The 21396-nt window shown below is 35.6% G+C and overlaps 1 protein-coding gene across 1 annotated transcript in view; it reads left to right on the top strand.

Annotated features, from left to right (window-relative positions):
* LOC145673152 (trimeric intracellular cation channel type 1B.1) overlaps nucleotides 1–21396 on the top strand; it is a 60037-nt gene that overhangs the window by 28216 nt on the left and 10425 nt on the right. Inside the window, exons 2-5 of the mRNA XM_081742579.1 lie at nucleotides 6538–6694; nucleotides 7018–7113; nucleotides 12951–13039; nucleotides 15027–15114. Of these exons, the coding sequence (XP_081598705.1) occupies nucleotides 6538–6694; nucleotides 7018–7113; nucleotides 12951–13039; nucleotides 15027–15114 (430 nt within the window). The remainder of the gene's footprint in view (nucleotides 1–6537; nucleotides 6695–7017; nucleotides 7114–12950; nucleotides 13040–15026; nucleotides 15115–21396) is intronic.

Here is a 21396-nt window from a genome sequence, read left to right as displayed (position 1 = left end):
TGTGACATTAACTTGACGATCAGCAATATGATTCCATCGTACTCAAACAAAGGGACGAGAACACTGGCTGCATCCAAGTACCATCATCTACGGAGACAAAGGCGCAAAGTTCTTTACGAAGTGGGTCCGAACATGCAAGATACTTTCCCGAAAGGATTCATGGTGGCTGCCGGCTACTGTTACAGGAGTAAACTAATGATTTGCAGGACGAACTGCAAAATTTACTTGCAGTATTATCAGAAGCTCCTGAGGCCGATCCTCAAGCAGGAACTATCAGAAATATATGGAAATTAGATCAATATTGTCCTCAACCATCAAGACTAAAGCTTCATCTCTCTCTCTCGCTCTCTCTCTCTCTCTCTCTCTCTCTCTCTCTCTCTCTCTCTCTCTTCTTTCTTTCTCTTTCTTTCTTTCTCTTTCATTCTCTTTCTTTCTCTTTCATTCTCTTTCTTTCTTTCTTTCTTTCTCTTTCTTTCTTTCTTTCTTTCTTTCTTTCTCTTTCTTTCTTTCTTTCTCTTTCTTTCTCTTTCTTTCTTTCTTTCTTTCTCTTTCTTTCTCTTTCTTTCTTTTTCTTTCTCTCTCTCTCACACACACGCACCCCTACCTACCTAAAGATCGCTCCTCACATTATGCCAGGTATTAAGGAAGCACACCTTTAAACAAGATATCTATGAAGTTTTCAAACTAAATCCAATGAAATTCCACGGATTTGGATTGCTTAAAAGGACTTTGAGCAAGAGTCGTGTGGCAACTTCGAGTGAACTCGGAGAGAAATGGAATAAGATCCTGCTCGTAGTCCTTGAACGGAGTCTTCTGCGATGGAAACTACGTTGCCTGGTCATCATTCTGAACCAGGAAGACACACAGAGCACTGCCGCACGTGGCTTCACGGGTTTTTGTTACTATTTGGTAAGCACAATTTGGTCACATGCGCGGAACAGCCTCTCTAGTCTCGGTGTTAAGTGACGTTCAGCTCCAAATCAAATCAGTGTGTGGTAGAGCGGTATTTGTTTTTCGTTCAAAGTTATTTGCGAGATTCAAAGGTTTCGGCTAATATTAATAGCTATAACAAATATTGATACCCTTGAATAGCAAAGCTCATACTTCCGTTATATAGAAGTTAACATTCTTACATGAGAACAATAACTTGACATTTTTTTTTTTTTTTAACTTAAGCCCAATAGAAGTACGTTGATTTAATTCCTTAGAAACTTTTAAAACCTTTTATATGATGTAAACGAACTCTCCTAATTTAATTTTTCTATTTAGATGTGCCATTGATTTAGTGGAAAGAAGGCGCCATATTAAAGTTCGGTAAATTAAAATTTGCTTTCTAAAAGATAGAACTTGTCTAATTTGAATAATTCTCACTTTACACAAATATTAGAAAAATAAATAATTCCGCTCTCGTATATTTACCGACGCGTACATCAGTTTTTATTTTTTGCTGAAATATTGTATATTAAGTGATTTATCGTTGTGGTGTTAATTGTAACGTTTATTTGCACAGCGTGGTGTTTTCATTAAATGTGCGTGATTTTTATATGTGAACATTCGCTCTTAACCTGGATGCTAATTTAAATTCAGACTCGTGTGTTTCCATTTGAATATTGTTTTAATCAGTTCCACAAATTTGTTTTGTTTGTTGAAGATTGATGAATTCACTAGAGTTGACTGATATTAGTGATGCTTGAAAGTTAAATGACTGTCCGAATTGCCATTTTTTGTTTTTAAAAAATGAACTTATTATCCATGGTAAATATTAAAACTATATAGCAAATACCGAAGCGGTTCTTCAATAGATGTTATATTCTTGTTACTGAGTTGAAAATTCATACAAAATTGAGAAGTCAAGGAAGAGGTAAATGAGTCATTTGAAGTGATGTATATGAAATCAATACATTTATAAATACAATGAAATTATTTTACAAGGCAAAATATAATAAATAAATAAATAAATAAATATACCTAAAATTAAATGTATTAACTGTTTACAGCTACTCAATGGTAGAACATTTACATTTTGTACGAAGACTTGTAGGTTCCTTTCATACTGCAAGAAGCTTCCGTGCGCCACATATTTTCGACGATCGATCAGATTTAATCTCTGTTCCAATAAGACAGAATTGATATTGATTGACTGTACTTTGAATACTTATGTATCATCGTAAAGGCGGTGTCCGCTGTTGGAGGGTCTCGTAATATGCTATTTAATTGCTAATGTTACTAATAACTTCCGAGAAAATTGACCAATGTAATACTTTTGCTGTACAAATAAATAAATAAATAAACTACGTCAAAGAAACTATTAAAAACGAGTTGGTAATGCTCCAAAAGCATTACCAGAACGAACTTAAAAAGAATGAAGAAATGGGGCAAGGAGGATAACTGATTCTTCCGACATGTAAAATGAAATCGCAAAAATTCGCAAAATATCTCTGAGACTTACGGTTCGTGAGATATGGCTCCTTAAATCTCCCGAAATCGAACTATTTTGTGGACAATATCTCGGGAACGGTAAGTCATAGATGATATTGGTGTTAATCAGTACCTGAGGATGGTAAATATTTTGGTACCGAAATTAACTGGTTGTCACTGGCCAACTGGCCGGTTGCCACCGGTTACTATGATACCAAAATATTCACCATCCTCTTAGGTTTTGATTAATACCAATATCATCTCTCTAATTTATGGTTCCCGATGTATGGCTCCTTAAATCTCCGGAAATCGGCCATTTTTTGGCTAATATCTCTGGAATAAGAGTGACGCAAAAATTCCATCACTTTCTCAGATAATTTTTGATGCTTTATCGAACGGAGGGCTCAAACTTGAAAAAGTCGCAAATAAGACACACGCACGCACACACAGACAATTCAGTAACGAACTTTTTAAGTTCGTTGATTAAAGGGCATGGTGACTCAGTGGTAGTGCTCACTTCTGGTGTGAGGGGATTCCGTTTTGATCCCAATCCATGTTTGTGGTGGACAACATAGTGTCCGTAGATTTTCTCGAGGTCCTCCAGATTCTTGTTCCATAAATTCCTTCATAACAATTTAGTTTAATTAATCATTAATCTCATTTAACCTACGGGTAATAATCGTTAGTCATAAACAAATTTAAAGAAGCTCTAGTGCACTACATTTTTGGCCTGTTTTTCCCCCATGAGATTTCTCTACGATCTATCACATTTTGTTTCACTGTACCATTAGGTAAACTTGCCATGGATGACAGATTTCACCTTCAAAATTTTCGTCATTGTAAAGGCAATGTCTGCTGGGGAGATCTTGTAATGTACTATCACACTGATGTTATTAATAACTTTACCGAGCAAATCTATCAGTGTAATGCATAAAAATAAATAAATAAATAAAATAAAATTGATTTCCTCGTCTAAAAGTTCATGGCAAAAAAATATGTAGAAGTTTGTATACTCATTTTTGCGGGTGAATGATTTTCAAACAGGCTAATTAATATGCCTGAAAAATTAAATCTTAGTGTTGCATAGTTTTTGTAAGTATGAAATATGTGCCACACTGTTAAGGTAATCTCTTGTTGAATAATATTAGTTCAGTGCAGCCCATATGTTTAATGTAATCTTTCAAGAGGATGTTTTGTGTGTGTGTGTGTGTGTGTGTGTGTGTGTGTGAGTGAGTGAGTGAAGAAACTAAAGTCTTGACAACGTTTCACTTCCTTAAAATTGAAAGTTGAATGCAAAATGCAGAACGAACCTAGTCAAGTGATTCATGTATGATTAATCAAGCGACACGAAAGACACTGTTTTATTCTTTTTAAAATAAGTTTCACTTTTGTGGGCTTGCTTATGTGAGTCTATTGAAAGAGCGTAGATACTGGTAACCTTTGAAAGAATGTATGGATATTTATCTTGCTATACAAAATTAAAATACGAGGAGTGATCAGAGAGTAAGGTTACATAACCTGCAGTGAAACGTGTGTATATTATTTCGTGCAACCAATATAGCCAGATAGTGCATACATTACGTTATTTTTCAACGTAGTCTCCATATCGGTTGAGGCATTTGTCACATCGTGGGATGAATTTGAAGATTCCCACCTGGTGAAAATCCTGTCCTTGCTAGTTGAACCACGTTGTCACGAAGTGTTTCACCTTTTCGTCTGAAGCGAAGTGATGGCTTCGTAGATGCTCCAAGTGCGGGAACAGATGAAAGTAGTTTGGATACAATTTGAATTACTCACCAACTACCTCTATAAAAATTGTTGCAGAAGTACCTTAGGATTCTGAAACATGGATATTTGGATAGGGGACATACTAGTTCCTAAATAGTCTGGACCCGACTACGGTAGATCCCATAGTATTGGAGCTATGGACGTTTAAAATTAATTTTTTCATGTTTTTGGCAGCCTGTAACACCGAAAGGAAGCATTTGTGCACCCAGGTTGGTTGGTCTATATTTTTCGCTTATCTTATTATTAGGAATCACCTCCCAAACATTGTCGGTGTTGTTTTGAATCTTTCTCTTCTCTCTTTTTCTCTCTTTCTCTTTCTTTTTCTTTTTTCTCCCTCTTCTCTTTTTCTTTCTCCCTCTCTTTTCTCTCTCTTCTCTCTTTCTCTCTTTTCTCTCTTTCTCTTTTTTCTCTCTCTTCTCTTTTTCTTTCTTTTCTCTCCCTCTTCTCTCTTTCTCTCTTCTCTTTTTTCTTTCTCTCTTTTTTTCTCTCTTTCTCTTTTTTCTCTTTTCTCTGTCTCTTTCTTTCTTTCTTTATGACAAATTTATTTTCTGTAGTAATTGTGCCTAATATCAAAATTTAAATTCGATCCATTTGGCTGAGGACAGAAGTCAATGAAGAGCTTTTGTGAACGCGGCATTGAACCCTGGGGTTCCATAGGCCATAGAGTTAGTTAATAAGATATCAGAAGACTTTTCCCAGGATGTGACGAATGTGAAAGGAGTGACTCCCAATTTTTGTGACCGTTCCAGGGCAAAGGAATTTAGGTTTGTCAGATCTGACAATAGGTCTATATCAATGAGGATTTTTATACAAATATGTCGGCCCAAGCAATGTGGGGGCACATGCCCCAAGGATCTGTTCCCATGGCTGAGTAGTGCTGCAGAAATACTGTTAACTCAGGTTGAGGATTACCGAATAATTTCTCCCCAACCACCCCCTGAAATCATTGTTTATGGAAATTTATTATTGACTTGATAATTGTATCGCTGAAGGAGGGATGGATTGTAATCAGTTCTTGTTTTCAGAAACTTTTGTCGGAAGCAGTAGGTCTTTTTTTTTTTTCCTAATCTAGTAGCTATTTAGGTATTTTTTTTTCCATGATTCTTTTACAGTCAGGCATGCTTTGTATTGAATAGAATTAAATATTTGTTTTGTAATAAATTGTTTTCAGACGCTGTGAAAATCACATGCAACTGTGCTAATTGTTGAATAAATTTCGAATTTTGTACCATTTATATTAAGTTACGAATTTAAGGTAAATTTAAGTTATTCTCCTAAGAAAATCTTACCCTTTCTTTCCTTCCTGCCTTCCTTACTATTCTGGCTGCGAACCTAAAAATGTCATCTGCAGCTTCCATTATGGGTGGTTTTCGTGTAATACAGGTTATACTTAACTTTTGGATCTTGATGATAGTTTTTGGGTTATGTAAATTCAGGATAGTGAGTTGGGGAGAGCAGGGGAGAAGTTGGCCCCCCGTGAATCTGAAAGTTTTTTAATGAATTTTATACTAATAAATAACGTCGAATTCTTATATTGGTGGACAATGTTTTTCCCTCCCGGACAATCTGAAATTACACTACTGTCATTTCTGAGCCTCTAGTTTTCTTCAAAAGCGATGTTCTACGGCTAGTTACTCGGTTGCAAAGTAATATGCATAGCACAAGAATCTAGAGCAAGTCTACGGGGTTGGGATGGGGAGGGAGTCTTTTATCTACTGTATCGTATCGTAAATTTACTTTGAAACGGCATGAAGTATTTTCTGTGCTAAATACATATGAACTGAGAATAGTTCTTGTTCACTATGAAAAGATTATTAAAAATTTCGGGGAAAATAAAACTGTTCGCATCCGCATCTGAGTGTACCCATGTATTCTCTTTTGTAATAGTATGGTTCGTTTCTTCAACCGAAGTGCAATTCGTATATAAAGAATACCACCTATGTGGGAACTTGTGGAAAACACCCCCGATAACTACGTGGCCAACCAGGATCCTAATTTCAAACAATTATTTGTCAACTCCACGTGGTCTACAATGCCACAGTTCAGAATGTTGTCCGTTAAATTAGTGCTGGATTTCCCGTTTCGAAGACCAGCTTCATTGTTCTTACATTGCCTGAAATCTGTTCCATATTAACCTGGGAAGAAAGAGTAGATACACTGAGTGTTAGACGTTGCAACCTGCAAATGCGATCAAAAGAGGGATGGAGAAGGAAGGAATGTTCTTAAAATAGGATGGGCGCTAATGTTTTTGAACACAATTGTACGTGAGTTTACAATATGATTTCAGTTAATTAGACTTCATTTTCTAACTGTATGATTATATATTTTCAGGAGCGCTGGTCTTCTCCCGGAAACACCCACTAGCATGTTGGCTATCGACTATGCTTGTAGTATTTGCTGGTGGCATGTTGTGCAACGCCTTACTTGGAGAACCTGTTCTGGCTCCAATCAAAAACACACCACAAGTTTTGGTAGCGACAGCAGTTTGGTAGGATATTTTCAGAAATAAAATTAGTTCGATTTGTAGCTAATGACAATAGTATATCTTTTCCATACAACGGTAGTCATTCACTGGAATTGAAAGGATTATTAAATAGAATCAAATTAATTGCTATAGAACATAATTTTATCTTAACATTTTTCTTCTAGACGTTAGCATATGTTTTTCCATTTTATATATTTTAAAACCTAATGTAGTTCATGAGTCATACGATCTTAGTTCAAAAAGTTGTCACGTCATGTTGTGTATCTTTTGTCAAGGTTTCGTAAATACATCAGTAGTAACTAAGTCAATTTATTTTGTTTTCATAGGTACGTCATATTTTATACACCTTTTGATATTGGTTACAAGGCTGCCAAATTTCTGCCAGTGAAGTTAGTTTTTGGTGCTATGAAGGAAGTATACAGGTAAGTTTATTTATTTATTTATTTATTTATTTAATTATTTATTTAATTATTTATTTATTTATTTATTTATTTATTTATTTATTTATTTATTTATTTATTTATTTATTTATTTATTTATTTATTTATTTATTTATTTATTTATTTATTTATTTATTTATTTATTTATTTATTTATTTATTTATTTATTTATTTATTTATTTAATTATTTATTTATTTAATTATTTATTTATTTAATTATTTATTTAATTAATTAATTAATTAATTAATTAATTAATTATTTATTTAATTAATTATTTATTTAATTAATTAATTAATTAATTAATTAATTAATTAATTAATTAATTAATTAATTAATTAATTATTTAATTAATTATTTATTTAATTAATTATTTATTTAATTATTATTATTATTATATTGATAATTATCAAAGTTGCATACACTTCCTAATACATATCTCATTAAAATTTGTTTCCTTTATAACCGTCACCAGTTTATATAAGTACTTGTGAACGCTCTGTATATTTTGGAGACAGAAATCATTTTTCAATTTATACTTTATTTTTGCGATGAAACACCCAAGTAAGAAAAATACGATTATCATATATATAGTTTAGAAAATGAACGTAGTTTATTACATATATGATAAACGTATTTTTCTTACTTGGGTCCTCAGTGTTTCTTCCTTACTTATTAATACGTAAAGATTACATTATATAGTTTATTGGAGCTAAATCAAGTGAATTCTTCAACCACTTATGGAAATTCTAGCAGGCCAGATCAGACCAGCTGCGAACTAGCCACAGCGTCGCCAACCATATCGTTTAGCCAGTTCTTATCTAGAAGTTCTCTCAACTAAGTTATCGTAATGTTTTTGTACATTGTGGCCAGTGAACTGTGAATTAACGCTGATTCTTTTAATATTTAATTTACATACCCATACATGCGATTTAACCTGATTATCTTCTAAAATCCCTCCCCCTCCCTCAATATCTCCACTTTGCCGCGGTGGGAGGGGCTTGCGTACCCTAATGATTCCAAGAGCTATGCCGGAGATAGCTTCGCTTTCGGCGGACAGGTCTTTAGGGGTAGGAGTCAGACGAAGAGAAAGGTTATGATAGTGAGCAGCAACTCTACCATTACCACACTGAGGCTGAAGATAATTGACATCGGCAGGGCTCAGATGTGGGCAAAAATAGGTAGGGACAGAATGTCCTCTATGGCTGTTTCAGAGAGGTGGAAGGACCTGGGACACCACCACTTTACTCAGTCCCTAAAAAAACATGGAAAGAGAAATAAGAGAATGTAATATTAGGAAATACGATACTACTGTTTCACGGAGGGTCGTCCCCGGCAGTGGAGGGAAACATAGCAGGGTCCCCTCGGTCATCAAACTAAACCCCTGCAGTATAGGTACCTGGAATGTGCGATCGCTGTTAGTGTGGAAAAGTGGAAAACCTGAAGAAAGAAATGGAACGCATGAAGATAGATATCTTGGGAATCAGCGAAGTTAGATGGCCTGATGGAGAAGACATGTGGAGCGGAGACTTCAGAATGATTTACTCAGGAGCTGTAAACGGTACAGCAGGAGTCGGTTTTGTCTTGAATAAGAATATAGGACAGAAAGTTATAGGCAGTTGAAAATATAATGAAAGGATAATGTTAAAGATAGCAACCGAACCGAGGAATATGACGATAATCCAAGTATATATGCTTACATCAGGCTACACAGATGAGGAAGTAGAAGAGATCTATGAGCAAGTAGAAGTATTGATGAAAGTTGAAGACCAGGACAATTTAATCATCATGGGTGACTAGATCGCAGTAGTCGACGAAGGCAAAGAAGAGAATGTAACTGGGAATTTCGGCCTAGGAGAAAGGAATGCGAGAGGTACACGATTGAGTTCTGCAAAAGCCATAATCTGACTGTAACAAACACTCCCTTTGAACAACCACTAAGATGATACACATAGACAAGACCAGTAGACAAAGAAAGATATCAAATAGACTATATACTGGTCCAACAAGCGTTTAGAAATCAAGTGAAGAACACTGAGTTACCCAGGAGCAGACGTTAACTCAGGCCATAATTTGGTTTTGATGAAGTGAACTCAGACTAAAGAAGCTAGTGGTAGCACCAAACAAAAGATGGAACACAATCAAACTAAGAAGAGATAAAAACATGAAAGGGAATTTGCAAGTGCAACAAAGACGTCTACGGTAGCTTTAGCAGGTGATGACATCGACTCGAAATGGGAAGCCATGAAAGCAGGGATTACAAAAGCTGCCGACGAGCACATAGGAAGAGAAACGAGAACCCAATATAAACCCTGGATAACAGCAGAAATATTGGAAATGATGGAGCAAAGAAGACAGTTCAAGATAACAAAGAAGAGGAATACAGAAGGTGAAGAAATTACATCCGAGATGTAAAGAAGGCCCGAGAAAACTGGATAAACAACTTGTGCAAAGAAATTGAGGAAAATATAGTCAACGGCATATAGAAAGATTAGAAAATAGTTCTGTGAAAAAAGGAAACGCACAGACATTATCATAGACAAGGACGGAACAACGCTAATAGAAGAGGAGCAGATAACAAGATGGAAGAAATACATTGAAGAACTCTACAAAGGAGACAGTGAACGAAGAAGAGATAGAGAAGGAAGAACACTTCGATGAAAATGAATTAGGACCATCAATTTTACAGTGCGAATTGGACAATGCTTTGGAGAAAATGCAACATTGTAAAGCCCCAGGAATAGATCAAATACCAACGGAAGTGATTAAGAATCTCGGAATAGCAACAAAGAGACTATTTAATCTTATTAATGAAACGTACATTTTGGGGAAAAATACCAAGAGACTTCGAGAAAAGCATATTAGTACCTATCCCGAAGAGGAAAGGCGCACGGAAATGCGAAGAACACAGAACAAGTGTTAAGTGTGCTTTCCCATGCATCAAAAATACTGTGCAAAATTATTGCATAACGAATAGAGGGGAAGATTGAAGAACGGTTATCGGATAACCAGTTTGGATTCAGGAGGAAAAGAGGAACAAGGGAAGCAATACTGAGTCTACGGTTGATCATAAACAGCACATCAGAATAAACAAACCAATTGTGATAGCATTTGTAGATATAGAGAAAGCTTTTGACAACTTAGATTGGAAATCATGTTCAGAGCGTTGAAGAATCTGAAAGTAGATTAGAGACAGAAGAATAATATACCAACTTTATAGGAACCAGACAGCTGTTACAGGAATAGATCAGAAGGAAACAAGAATAAGTAAAGGAGTGAAGCAAGGATGTGGACTTTCACCTCTCCTGTTCAACGTCTATATAGAAGAGGCTATGAAAGAATTCTTGGATAAAAACGAGAAAGGCGTAAAAGTAAATGGTCAGGTTTTCAGCACAATAAGGTTTGCAGATGACATAGCATTGATAGAGAAAAAAATATGAGGACATGCAAGAAGCACAGTCAAACTTGAACGACCAGCTGGAAAAAACATGCAAAATGAAGATAAATAAAAAGAAAACGAAAGTGATAGTGCACAAGAGCAGGACAGGAAGGGCAAACGTATGGCTAGATGGAGAGAAAATCGAAGTAGTTTCCCTATTTAGGAAGTGTAATATCCTCGGACGGTAGAAGTGAAAAAGACGCGAGTTCCAGAATAGCACAGGCTAAACAAGCATTCAATAGAAAAAAAGACTAGTAACATTAAGAAATGTGTCGCTGGACGTTCGTAAACGATTTATTAAGACACTGGTATGGAGCGTGGCGCTATACGGATCAGAAACGTGGACATTGAGAGAAGCTGAAATAACCAAGCTAGAAGCATTTGAAATGTGGTGTTGGCGCAGAATGCTGCGCATTTCATGGACCGAAAGGAAAAGAAATGTAGACGTATTAAAGGAAGCTAGTGAAGGACGACAGATCATGAAGATAATAGGAAAAAGAATAAACAGCGTGCTTGGCCATCTTATTCGACACTCCGATTGGATCACTGTGCTGATAGAGGGAAAGGCAGAAGGAAAACCACGAAGAGGAAGACCAAGGATAGAATATCTAGAATATCTTAGGAGAGCTGTTTTATACTTGGGAGGCCTTATCAAAGTATAAAACAGCTCTCCCAAGCGAGAGAAAAGTTTTAAAATTTCCATGTGTCCCACCAACCTATGGTTGAGGTGAACAAAATCATCTAAAATGAACTGCCTACATTGACCAGTCGGTCAATCGAGCTCGCACCTGGAGCATTTCAGCTCGAGAAGTTTTGCTCCGCGTCTTGATGTAATCAACACATTCGTTGGATTCGCTATAACATTAAGGGGCATAAGTCTCGTAGCCGGTCAAGGACTTGTACTACGGCTAGCCCCCAATCAGTGAAATCCCGGATCCGCTGATTCTATGGGTATAAGTAGAAACGGGTCCTCCCATATCCTAATTCTACATAGTGCGACTGTCTACGTTTATCCTGCTGGATATGGATTCTTCTCGCAGCAGCTAGGAACTTACGTCGTGGGATTACTTCAGTGTTACCCCACAGTTCGATTTATCCAAATTTCCGGCATCCTCATTTGAATGATTTCCTGTGTCTGAATTAAGTTATGAAGGAAATACCAATGAGTACCTATTGAATATATTTTGTTAATTTATATTGATAAGTGGTGGAAAAACCGATTTTTAACACTCCAATTTCTATATAGGTGCGTAGGCAATGTTACAGAGTAAAGAAGTGTGTGGCTGTTCAGGTAGCGTACTTTGTAACATAGTGGTTAACACATTGACACGTTACGCCGAAGATCCCGGGTTCGTGTCCCTGTCCAATCGTGCATTTTTCACTGTTTCATATTTTGTTCAAGTATAAATCATTCCTTAACTTACCATGTACGACAAAGGTAGATTATAGTCCATTCGAGTGATTTCCCGTGTCTGAATAATCACCTATACTAATCAAATACATTGTTTATCCAGTTGTTTTTAGTTGCCAATTTCGCGTTTGAAAAGATAAGTACTTTCAATTCAATGGGCTGAAGGAAACACCCAGTATATTCAGCTGTATAGTAGTTCATTAAGGGAGGAAACACAGATTCTTTTACAAATATATAAATAAAACGTTCAGGCAGTATTTAGTTTTTCTCTTCTGGAATCTGTTTTAATTTTTCAGAGAATCTTTCACTTTTCAAATTGCTTTCTTTTGCCCTTTTACGCTTGAAATTTCCTTACGTGCATTTAAGATACGTATATTGGAAACCAGATTTCTTCAAGGACATATAAGTATTCTATTTCTCATTCATAAGACTTGTCTATGCATTCTTTCATATAAATTTATATTGAAATTCAACTTTATACAACATTTACATTATTCACTGCATTCCAGTACACCATGTTATTATTCAACAGGATTTTGTGTATTATCCAGCAATAATAAAGTTTCATGATGTGCAATTGAACTGATAATTTTCGATTATAATATTTTATAACAATATCTAAAATTCAGTATTATAGTTCTTTATTTTTTAATCTTAAGTAAAATACTAATGCAAAATTTGTTCGTCCTTCTTTCCAAGTATAGTATAATTGTGATATTTTGAACTCTTATTTACTGTTTCAATGAGTTGAAAATAACTTTACATAAATAAGTTTAGTAACTGAAGTATACTACATTTATTTAGTTATAAGTAACTGTCAGTATGGATTTTTGCTATACTTTTGATAATTGTTGCTATAAATTCTAAAATTAGAATGCGATCTAATTTAATTTATTTATAATAGTGTTAGAACGATTCATAAGGTTTTCTAAAATATAATTGTCACGTATTTGTTTCCTATCTTTACACAGGTGTAAAAAGGTATATGATGGTGTTTCACATGCTGCCAAGCTCTATCCTAATGCATACCTCATAATGATTCTTATTGGAACACTTAAAGGTAAACTTTTATTAATACGTACTTATTTTAACACCTTCCAGTACGATTTATTTTCTGATAATTGAAGTGTAAGTTATAAAAGTGTATTATAGATGGTTCATCATTTTATAACTTTCAAAATATTAATATAGTAACCCTACGTGATGCTAGAATAGTTTAAATTTTATGACTAGTGTAGCTCGTCATTGTGCGATTTGATACCGGGAGGCCATGACGAGCTAGACTCGTCAGTAGACAGTTTCATGGCTTACGAATATCTGACGGTAGCCGCGATCAGATAATGAACCGGTATCCTGTGAAATTACAATTTACACCGTACAAAGTACACATGGCACATTAATTTTGCTACATAATGCCACTGTAAATGCTGTCTGGATGATTAATGACACTAAAATTGTTGCTGAAACTGTCTACTGACAAGGTGAATATATTGATCAGCAAATAGTGATAGACTTGATTTAACGGTCTCATATTAAGTCTTGGAAGACATTTTTAATCATATTTAGTGCTACGTACATAAATTGTAAAGGTTCTCTCTACAAGACTGCTACCTCGGATCTCATATTGTAATTAAAAGTTAATTGGTGTATAACACCTCTTTTCAGCACGGAGGCATTCTGTAATAACCACAAGAATTATAAATTATAAAACTCAAATTTTAATATGTACCCAAGTGAGTAATAGTGAAGCTGAACTAGCCTGACCACATTTCTTTGAGACAAAAATGAAACACCGACAAGGTAAAAACAAGTAGCCATACCACACAGCATAAGCAACAAGAGCTTCACTGTATGTAACGTGCAAGGTTGCCAGTTGCGAACATGCCTTTTACATTTTCTTCAAATGATAACTATACGTAGTTTCGAACAGTGCATCTCCTGGTAATACAAATTACTTGCATCCTTATTAAACAAATATAGGTTATTACTTGTGAATAATAGTCTACTATTGACTAATATTAAAAAGGGAATAATTAACATTCTTATTAAAACGACGGAGCGGCCAGGTAGTATAATGAAAAAGTAAGTTACGTGTGGTTAACCCAGAATGAATATTTCTTTCCAAAATGAAAGAATGTTGAGAAGTAAGTCCCAGAATGTTAATAAAATTAATTTCTTATTCAAGATTAAAATATCTTCGTGTAGTTTATTGGACCTTTTTGTAAATAGATAACATTATGTTGTAATACTCATGCTCATAAAAATGAAGAACATTTGTTCTTAGCTCTTCAGTGATCAACAGATTGGCCTCAGAACATAATACGTAAGGAAAGTATGAATAAATTTCAGTGACTTACTGTAGATTACATCGCCGTTCTTTCCGAGAAACTAATGAAAGTACTATATACTTAACAAATGTATTGGATAGTAACTGTATAAAATCCGTATATTTTGATTTTTGTGTTTATATTTTGATTTCCCTTCAAGTTTTTCGGTAATCCGTTATTTTGAATGGCTAATTTTCACTTTCTGTAATTGCGAAACTAATTTTTCCTTGGTAGTTTTTGTAGGATTATAAGTAAGCAGTTGACATATCAGGAAAGACTTACATATGATAGTCGTGGAAAAAGATCTGAGTCAGTATACAGTAGAAAGAAATAGGAAGTTTTATATGTAATGGTTGACCATATTTGAAACTGTCCTTTGTTCCCATTTTTAAAAACAATCAATTTTTGTTTTGTTTCCATTTTCCTTTAATGATGAGACTGTTACCTTCAAACCTTAACAGTATCTATTTTCGCTTGTGCTATTATCAATATCTATCATGCAAGTAGCGTTATTATTTCATATAGTCAAACTGAGATTTCTTTGTTCTAACAGCTAATATTTAGCTAGCATAACTTTCACACGTCCATAAATCGATAACTATGCGTCTCTTAGCAAAATACAAGATAAGTTGTTTGATATCAGAAATAGGTTTCTTTTAGTTTCTTGCTGGAATTGTAACTTGTTTTGTGAGAAATTAATTTTCGCTGTCTTGGATGCAGGTAATGGAGCTGGATTTGTTAAACTACTTGAACGACTGATTCGAGGTGTATGGACACCAACAGCGATGGAGTTCATGCAGCCAAGTTTGTAAGTACTCACATTGAAAGTTTTTTTTTTTTCTGATGTATAAAGAAATAACTTCTATATTTTGTTTACCTATTCGTCCTTCCATATAGACAAGTGTTAGACCAAATGTACAAATTCTTCTATCGCTATGTACCTACTCTTTGTTCCCTCTTGCTTCGAAACGGCAGTAAACAGAACTATTGTATCTTTCCGCTACGCAAAACTGATTGGCTAGTGATATTTCATTCCCACGCTTATAAGGAAAGGAGCAATTGTAGTCATACTTTTCGACGTGTCTAGGTCGTGTAGAGAACTTCAGCAAAAAAAAAGTTACTGCCTTGTGAAAACAATGGTTTTCTTTCCTTCCTTCGTAATATTCCTTGAAAATCTCTCTCTACGAGTATTCGCAAAACCAAAAATACATCCGCGAAAAGCTATACTGTTGAGGATATATTTGTCCGCGCAGACCTCTGATTATAGTGATCAATACATTTAACACAAGAACTTCTCATTACGTAAAGAACTAATTTTGTTTTGTTCCACCACAGTACTCTCAGAACTATTAGTCAAATCACTTCCTAACACAAATGCAGGACATTGCCTCATAGTTGAATGGATGCCTCGAAGAAACCAATCATCCCGCATGCCCATACATAATACTTCAATTGTCCTACCAAGTGTACTTGATTACACTGTTGCTACATATGAGGGCATTTCTAAGTTTCTGGCTCGACCCTGAAATATCGCGTTACTGGTGATAAGCAGTTCACGGCATATAGCATCTATGGAAGAAAATGTGGATCTATTTCAATTGTCTAGCTGCTTCAGTTCGTTGGTGAGTCATATGGATCAGTTACTTTGCGTTGAGCGTGCATACCGCATGAGTCTCAAATTCACACTGTTGTTGCTAAGGCTGAAGTGAAAGACTATGGCTTCGAGGAGATTCATCATCCACCGTACAACCTAGATTTAACATTGGAGCCCTGGCAACAACGGTGCGAAGTGGAGCACTGTTATGCAGTATGCAAACTCAGCGCACAAATGATTCAAATTACTGCCTCGAAATAACTATACAGTTAAAACTGAATCATTTCTTCTATAGATGGCACTATATGCCATGATGGTTTACCAGTGAAGCGAATTTCAGTGTCAGGCCGGAAAGTTTCTGAATTCTCGTAATTTGTATCTTGTTACTCTCACCTAAATAGCAAACATTCTGATAGAAGCAAAAAAAAAAAAAAAAAATCCTTGTATTCTGCATGTTAAAAGTAGCTAAACTGTCTGCGAGGGTTTTCTCAGTTCTGCCGTTTCATTCATTTCTCATCAGTCTCTTTTAACCTACACAGCATAATTCTGGGACGTTACTGAAAGATTTCATTTTTTCAGCATGTCATTGTTCGTGTAAATTCTGACAACTCGACCTCAGTTGATATGGCAGAAAAACATGTTTTATTCTCCCGGTCCTTAGAAGTTTTCTACCCTTCTGGCAAAATTGTAGACATATTAAAACTCATAGAATTCTATCCATAATTACAGTAGAAAGCAAAGTTCTACTTTATTTGAATTTCAATTAATTGCCTTTGCTTTGATGTCTAGTTTGAATATTTTCAAGAACAGGGAAATAATACTTGAAAGTTGTTAAAATTTCGATTTTTTTTTCTATTTTTGTTGCTTATAACCTGGCAACACAACCTTAAAAATAAATAAATAAATAAATAAAGCATACCAAGCTACACTTTAAAAATGCTGTGAATATTGTATTTATTGCTCTTATAGTATCTGAAGAAAAATCTTTTAATGAAAAATATTGAATTTGCAAAGTGGAAGATATTCATTCATACACATTCCAGTTAGAGATATGTGCAAAGCCTACCGCATGTAAATTGGTGTTAACTAGGCAGTCTTCCAGCATAGTCTTTATATCTGTTTATTACATGTGCAGGGTCAACGTTTCTGATGGGTCTTCCCCATTAAAGACTTGTCCCGGAATTCTTCCCAGTTTGATTTGAAGATAGACCCTTCTTGATCTATCATTTCTTCTTGTTTCTCTCTCACCCTCTTGCTCTCCCTGTATTTGCATTGCCATTACTTTTCTGACCACATAATTGTTTCTCAGATGGCCATTCATCTAGTCTTCTTGGATCACTTTCCTCACCTCTACAATCGTTGTTGTTCCCCTTACTGTCTCATTCCACAGTCTCGATATTCCACACATCCAGCATAACATTAAATCTTTTATTAGATTTATTACGCTATTCTTCCGTTATAAGCTATGCTTCTACATATAAAGGTAACAAAGAATGTTCTGTCGCTTTTTCACTCACCACCTTCGAACATCGATAGGTCTCCTAAGACGTACTTGGAAGATCAAAAATAGTCCCCATCACCATCGACGACCATATGCCAACGTTCTGGAAGGATATGGATTCTATCACGGTAGAACTTGGTGGGCCGTGCAGCGAAGAAAGTATAAAGTACATTTTGCACCTCTACTAGGAATTTGAACTGGCGTCCTCTAAGGTGATTGTCCAAGAAATGGAACAGATGATAATCAGAAGTTGCAATGTCCGGGGTGTATGGCGGATGCGATAATTTCCCATTCAAAGCATAGAATGGGCGTGGGAGACCCGGGTTCAATTCCCGGTGGGAGCTCATGTGATTCGGGTTCCACGTTAATCAGTGGGTCCACGTCTCATATAGCCTCTCTGATGAACGGAACGTAAAACTCAAAATCAACTCAGTTCAAAGCGTTGAATGGTGACCCGGGTCATCCTAGCCACGTGGGACTTAGCGTTGTCCTGATGCCCTTTGCAGTTCAGAAGTGCTGGCTCCAGAGTTTGAGTTTTTCGTGAACACGACCCAACTGCTGACAGTATAGTTCCATTGATGCTCTGACCAACTGGTAGCAGTTCACGATGCCGCGAGCAGTCCACCAAACACACAGAAAGACCTTCTGGTGCAATGTTGGTTTCTGCTGTTAAACTGGTTCATGGGATGCAGATCAATGGTGACGGTGCCGTGGAGGTTCGTACAGGACCAATTTCTCATCACATGTCAACTCCCTGTCCAGAAATGGCTCCTTCAGACGAGACAGCAAAGGAACACAGGTATCTATTCGCGTTGCCTTCTGCCCAGGAGTCCAATCATGTGGAATCCATCGACCCAACGTGTAGTGCTTCACACGTTGGATGTGTTGCCGAACGGATACTCCACTCACATTAAATTGTAGTCTCAGTTCCTCACATGTCTGGCCACTGTTCGCCTCAATTGCTGCCTAAAGATCTTTATTGTGGACATATGTTGGTCTTCTGGCACGTGGTGCGTCTTCAAGTGTTTCGTCAGTCTTTAAACTTGTTAAACCACTGCTGCACTGTTTGCGTAGTCACGACACCCTCACCAAAGGCCTGGCATACCTTCCGCCCCGCTGCACCGGCGTTTGACTCCAGTTGGAAATCGTACAGCATACACGCCCTTATGACGCTCTGTGGAGATACCATGTTCACTCTGTTTTTATGAAAGTTCACAGTGTAACTGAACTGCCACAACCAGGTAGCATGTTGGATATACCCTTCGCCAATTGACCTTCGCCTTATCTTCATTCGCATTCAACTCACGGTGTGAAGGCCAATAAAACACAGACCTCCACAAAAAGCGACAGAACTTTATAATATACGGAAGGGAAATAAATATTTTAAATTTTTCAAAAACAAAAATTATATATAATAGAATATATTGCTTATGAAATAATAAAGCGTAAAGTATAAACATAACACTTTACAAGCGATTTATTTATTTAATTGAACAGTAAGATATGTTTGGGTTTCTGAACTTATACAAACAATCCACACAGTCAATAATACATTCGTTGTAATTACTAATTATTTGTTTCACGAGTTCAGTTTTATTATTTTATATTTCAACAAGTAGATATTCATAATTGGTATTTGTCCTTATCGATGTTTATATGTAGGTCATCATATCTCGCGGAAACGTGTCGTGAAGCTTAAATCGGTATGTTCTCAGATTACGAATAAAGCGGCGGTGCCATGTGACGAGCCAGCTAGAGATAGAGGGAGTAGGTACATACGTTTCCAGACATGATACGCTATACTAGGTTTGTACATGAGAATAATGCAATAGAATTTGGTAAAATATAAACGCATAAAAGTTTTGGTAATATTTTCTGACTTACGTGTGCATAGATTAGGTTCTGAACCTATTTCTTTTCCACTACTCTCTAAAGTAATGGAAATTGATTCCTTAAAACTAAAATCACACTTTATTTAGAGGTTTACATCTGTAAATAAAAATACACAAGATCTAATTTTAACAAACAGAAATGATTATTCCAAACTGCTGCCCTTCCCCCCCCCAAAAAAAAAAAAAAAAAAACCTGTGATGTTGCCAAGTTTTTCGGTAAATTAAAATTAAGAATTAAATGTAGCAGTTTGTATTAAAATAATGAAGCCTGATTGTTGAAATGATTCAAGAGTCAACAGTTCTTCGACAAAAGGCCCATTACAAATGAAGGGTACAGGGGAAAAACACGCTGTCAGATTTCATAATTTTTTTAGAATCTTATAGAAAACTGGATTAAGCTGTTACTTTCGCAGTGTTATTATACTATTGGTAAAATGCTACCTTAAGTTGTCGGAAGGGACAAATTTCTCAAAATCATGTAATTTGGACTTAGCGTGTTTGTCTCTTGTACCCTTCAAATAAAACCGTCAAAACATGAGATGGAAATAACGTTGGAGATGCTCACTGTGAATAGGTAGTTGGTGCCTTGTATGAGTAAGAAGAGAAATTCTACAGTAGTTCACCATGATTCGTATAAGAAACACATTACATACTGAAATTTTGTTGCACATATAATTGCTGAACACTTTCATTTCACATAGTTCCTCTATGGAAATAGACCAACATAGACCAGCCTCAACGAAGGTGAGTCGTCTTAGCTTGAGACGGAGGGTGCTGAGTTCTTCGGTCCCTGCCTTCAGTCTTTAGTGTCGTATTTCTGTTCTTTTTCGCAGTTCTGCAGCATTGCCAGTCACTGTAATTGGGGTGGAATTCTGGCTTCCTTAGTTGAATGTATTCATAACTTGTTTTTTCCATTTCTGATTCAAGTAAAGTGATGGTTCGCGCTGTAGCGAAACTATTAGCCTTTTATACACAAACATACTTGAACAGTCCATTGCATTTAACAGAACAACCGAATAAATGGTCCATTGGAAATGGGATGTTACTTTTATCGCGGTCTTCTGAGCAACTCCCGGAGATTGTCTTCTCAATCCATACGTTCCAATCGATGTTTTGATTCGTGAGCATTCACATGACTTTCAATTGTCGATCATCTTTTTCGAACATAGTCTCTGGGGTGGTGATTGTAGAATAGACATTATCTCTGGAATCTGGGAACTCTTGGCTCTGTTGAAGGAATATGAAATCAGAAGTATTGCATATTTCATTATTCAAAAATCAGGCTTGTAATTAAGAAAAATAAGCAATGCGGCAAGCCCGAATATTGTAATAGCAAAGACCTTGTCGGATCCAAAAATCTCGGCTAAAATGAAATTCTCTATGCTAACTTTGTTTACTCTAAACAAAGAGAAATAAAATTTGAAAAAATTAAATTAAAATTACATTAAGAAATTAACTTTCTCTTTTCTACTTTAGCAATTAATATTGTTCGTCTCATTTTAATAAAAGAATTGTAAGAATCTATTCCCTCTTTTGATATTATGATTTTTTTTTTTTTTTTTTTTTTTTAATGGGTTTCCTAAGTATAGTCTAAGTGGAAGAAACAACATTTAAAGAATAAGATGTTACGCTAGCACTTCTGAATAAAATTCCAAAGACCACTTGAAAGAATTTTAAAATAAATGTAAATAATCTGTTTTTATTTTTCTCCCAATAATTTTGGACTCCAAGGGACATACCCACGTGAGTAACACACAGAAATTTTGGTTTAATTTGTAGAGAAACGATGGGGAATATCATGCATTCATTTTTATAGCAGTACAGAGTAAAATATAAAAGAAATTAATTTCTTAGTAAAATTTGAAAAATGGATTGGCAATACTATCACAGTTTATCAGAAATTGTTGAAATATCTAATGGTATATGTTGCAGTAGTGCTAAATAAATCCGAGCGAGTTTTTACCAAGCTTATTAGCTATAAATAACAGCCTAATTGTTACATTTGGTGTTCATACCAAATCCTAATTTTAGTTACTGCCTCTCCCCAATTCTGAGAAGCAATTAAAGAGAAAACGTAATGTACCTTTATTAAGAGCCAACCAC

This window comes from Thermobia domestica, chromosome 16, assembly GCF_964235325.1.
Source record: "Thermobia domestica chromosome 16, izTheDome1.hap1.1, whole genome shotgun sequence".
Taxonomy (NCBI): Eukaryota; Metazoa; Arthropoda; class Insecta; order Zygentoma; family Lepismatidae; genus Thermobia; species Thermobia domestica.
Note: the sequence above shows the minus strand (reverse complement) of the source record. Positions and strands in the feature narration are given on the sequence as shown.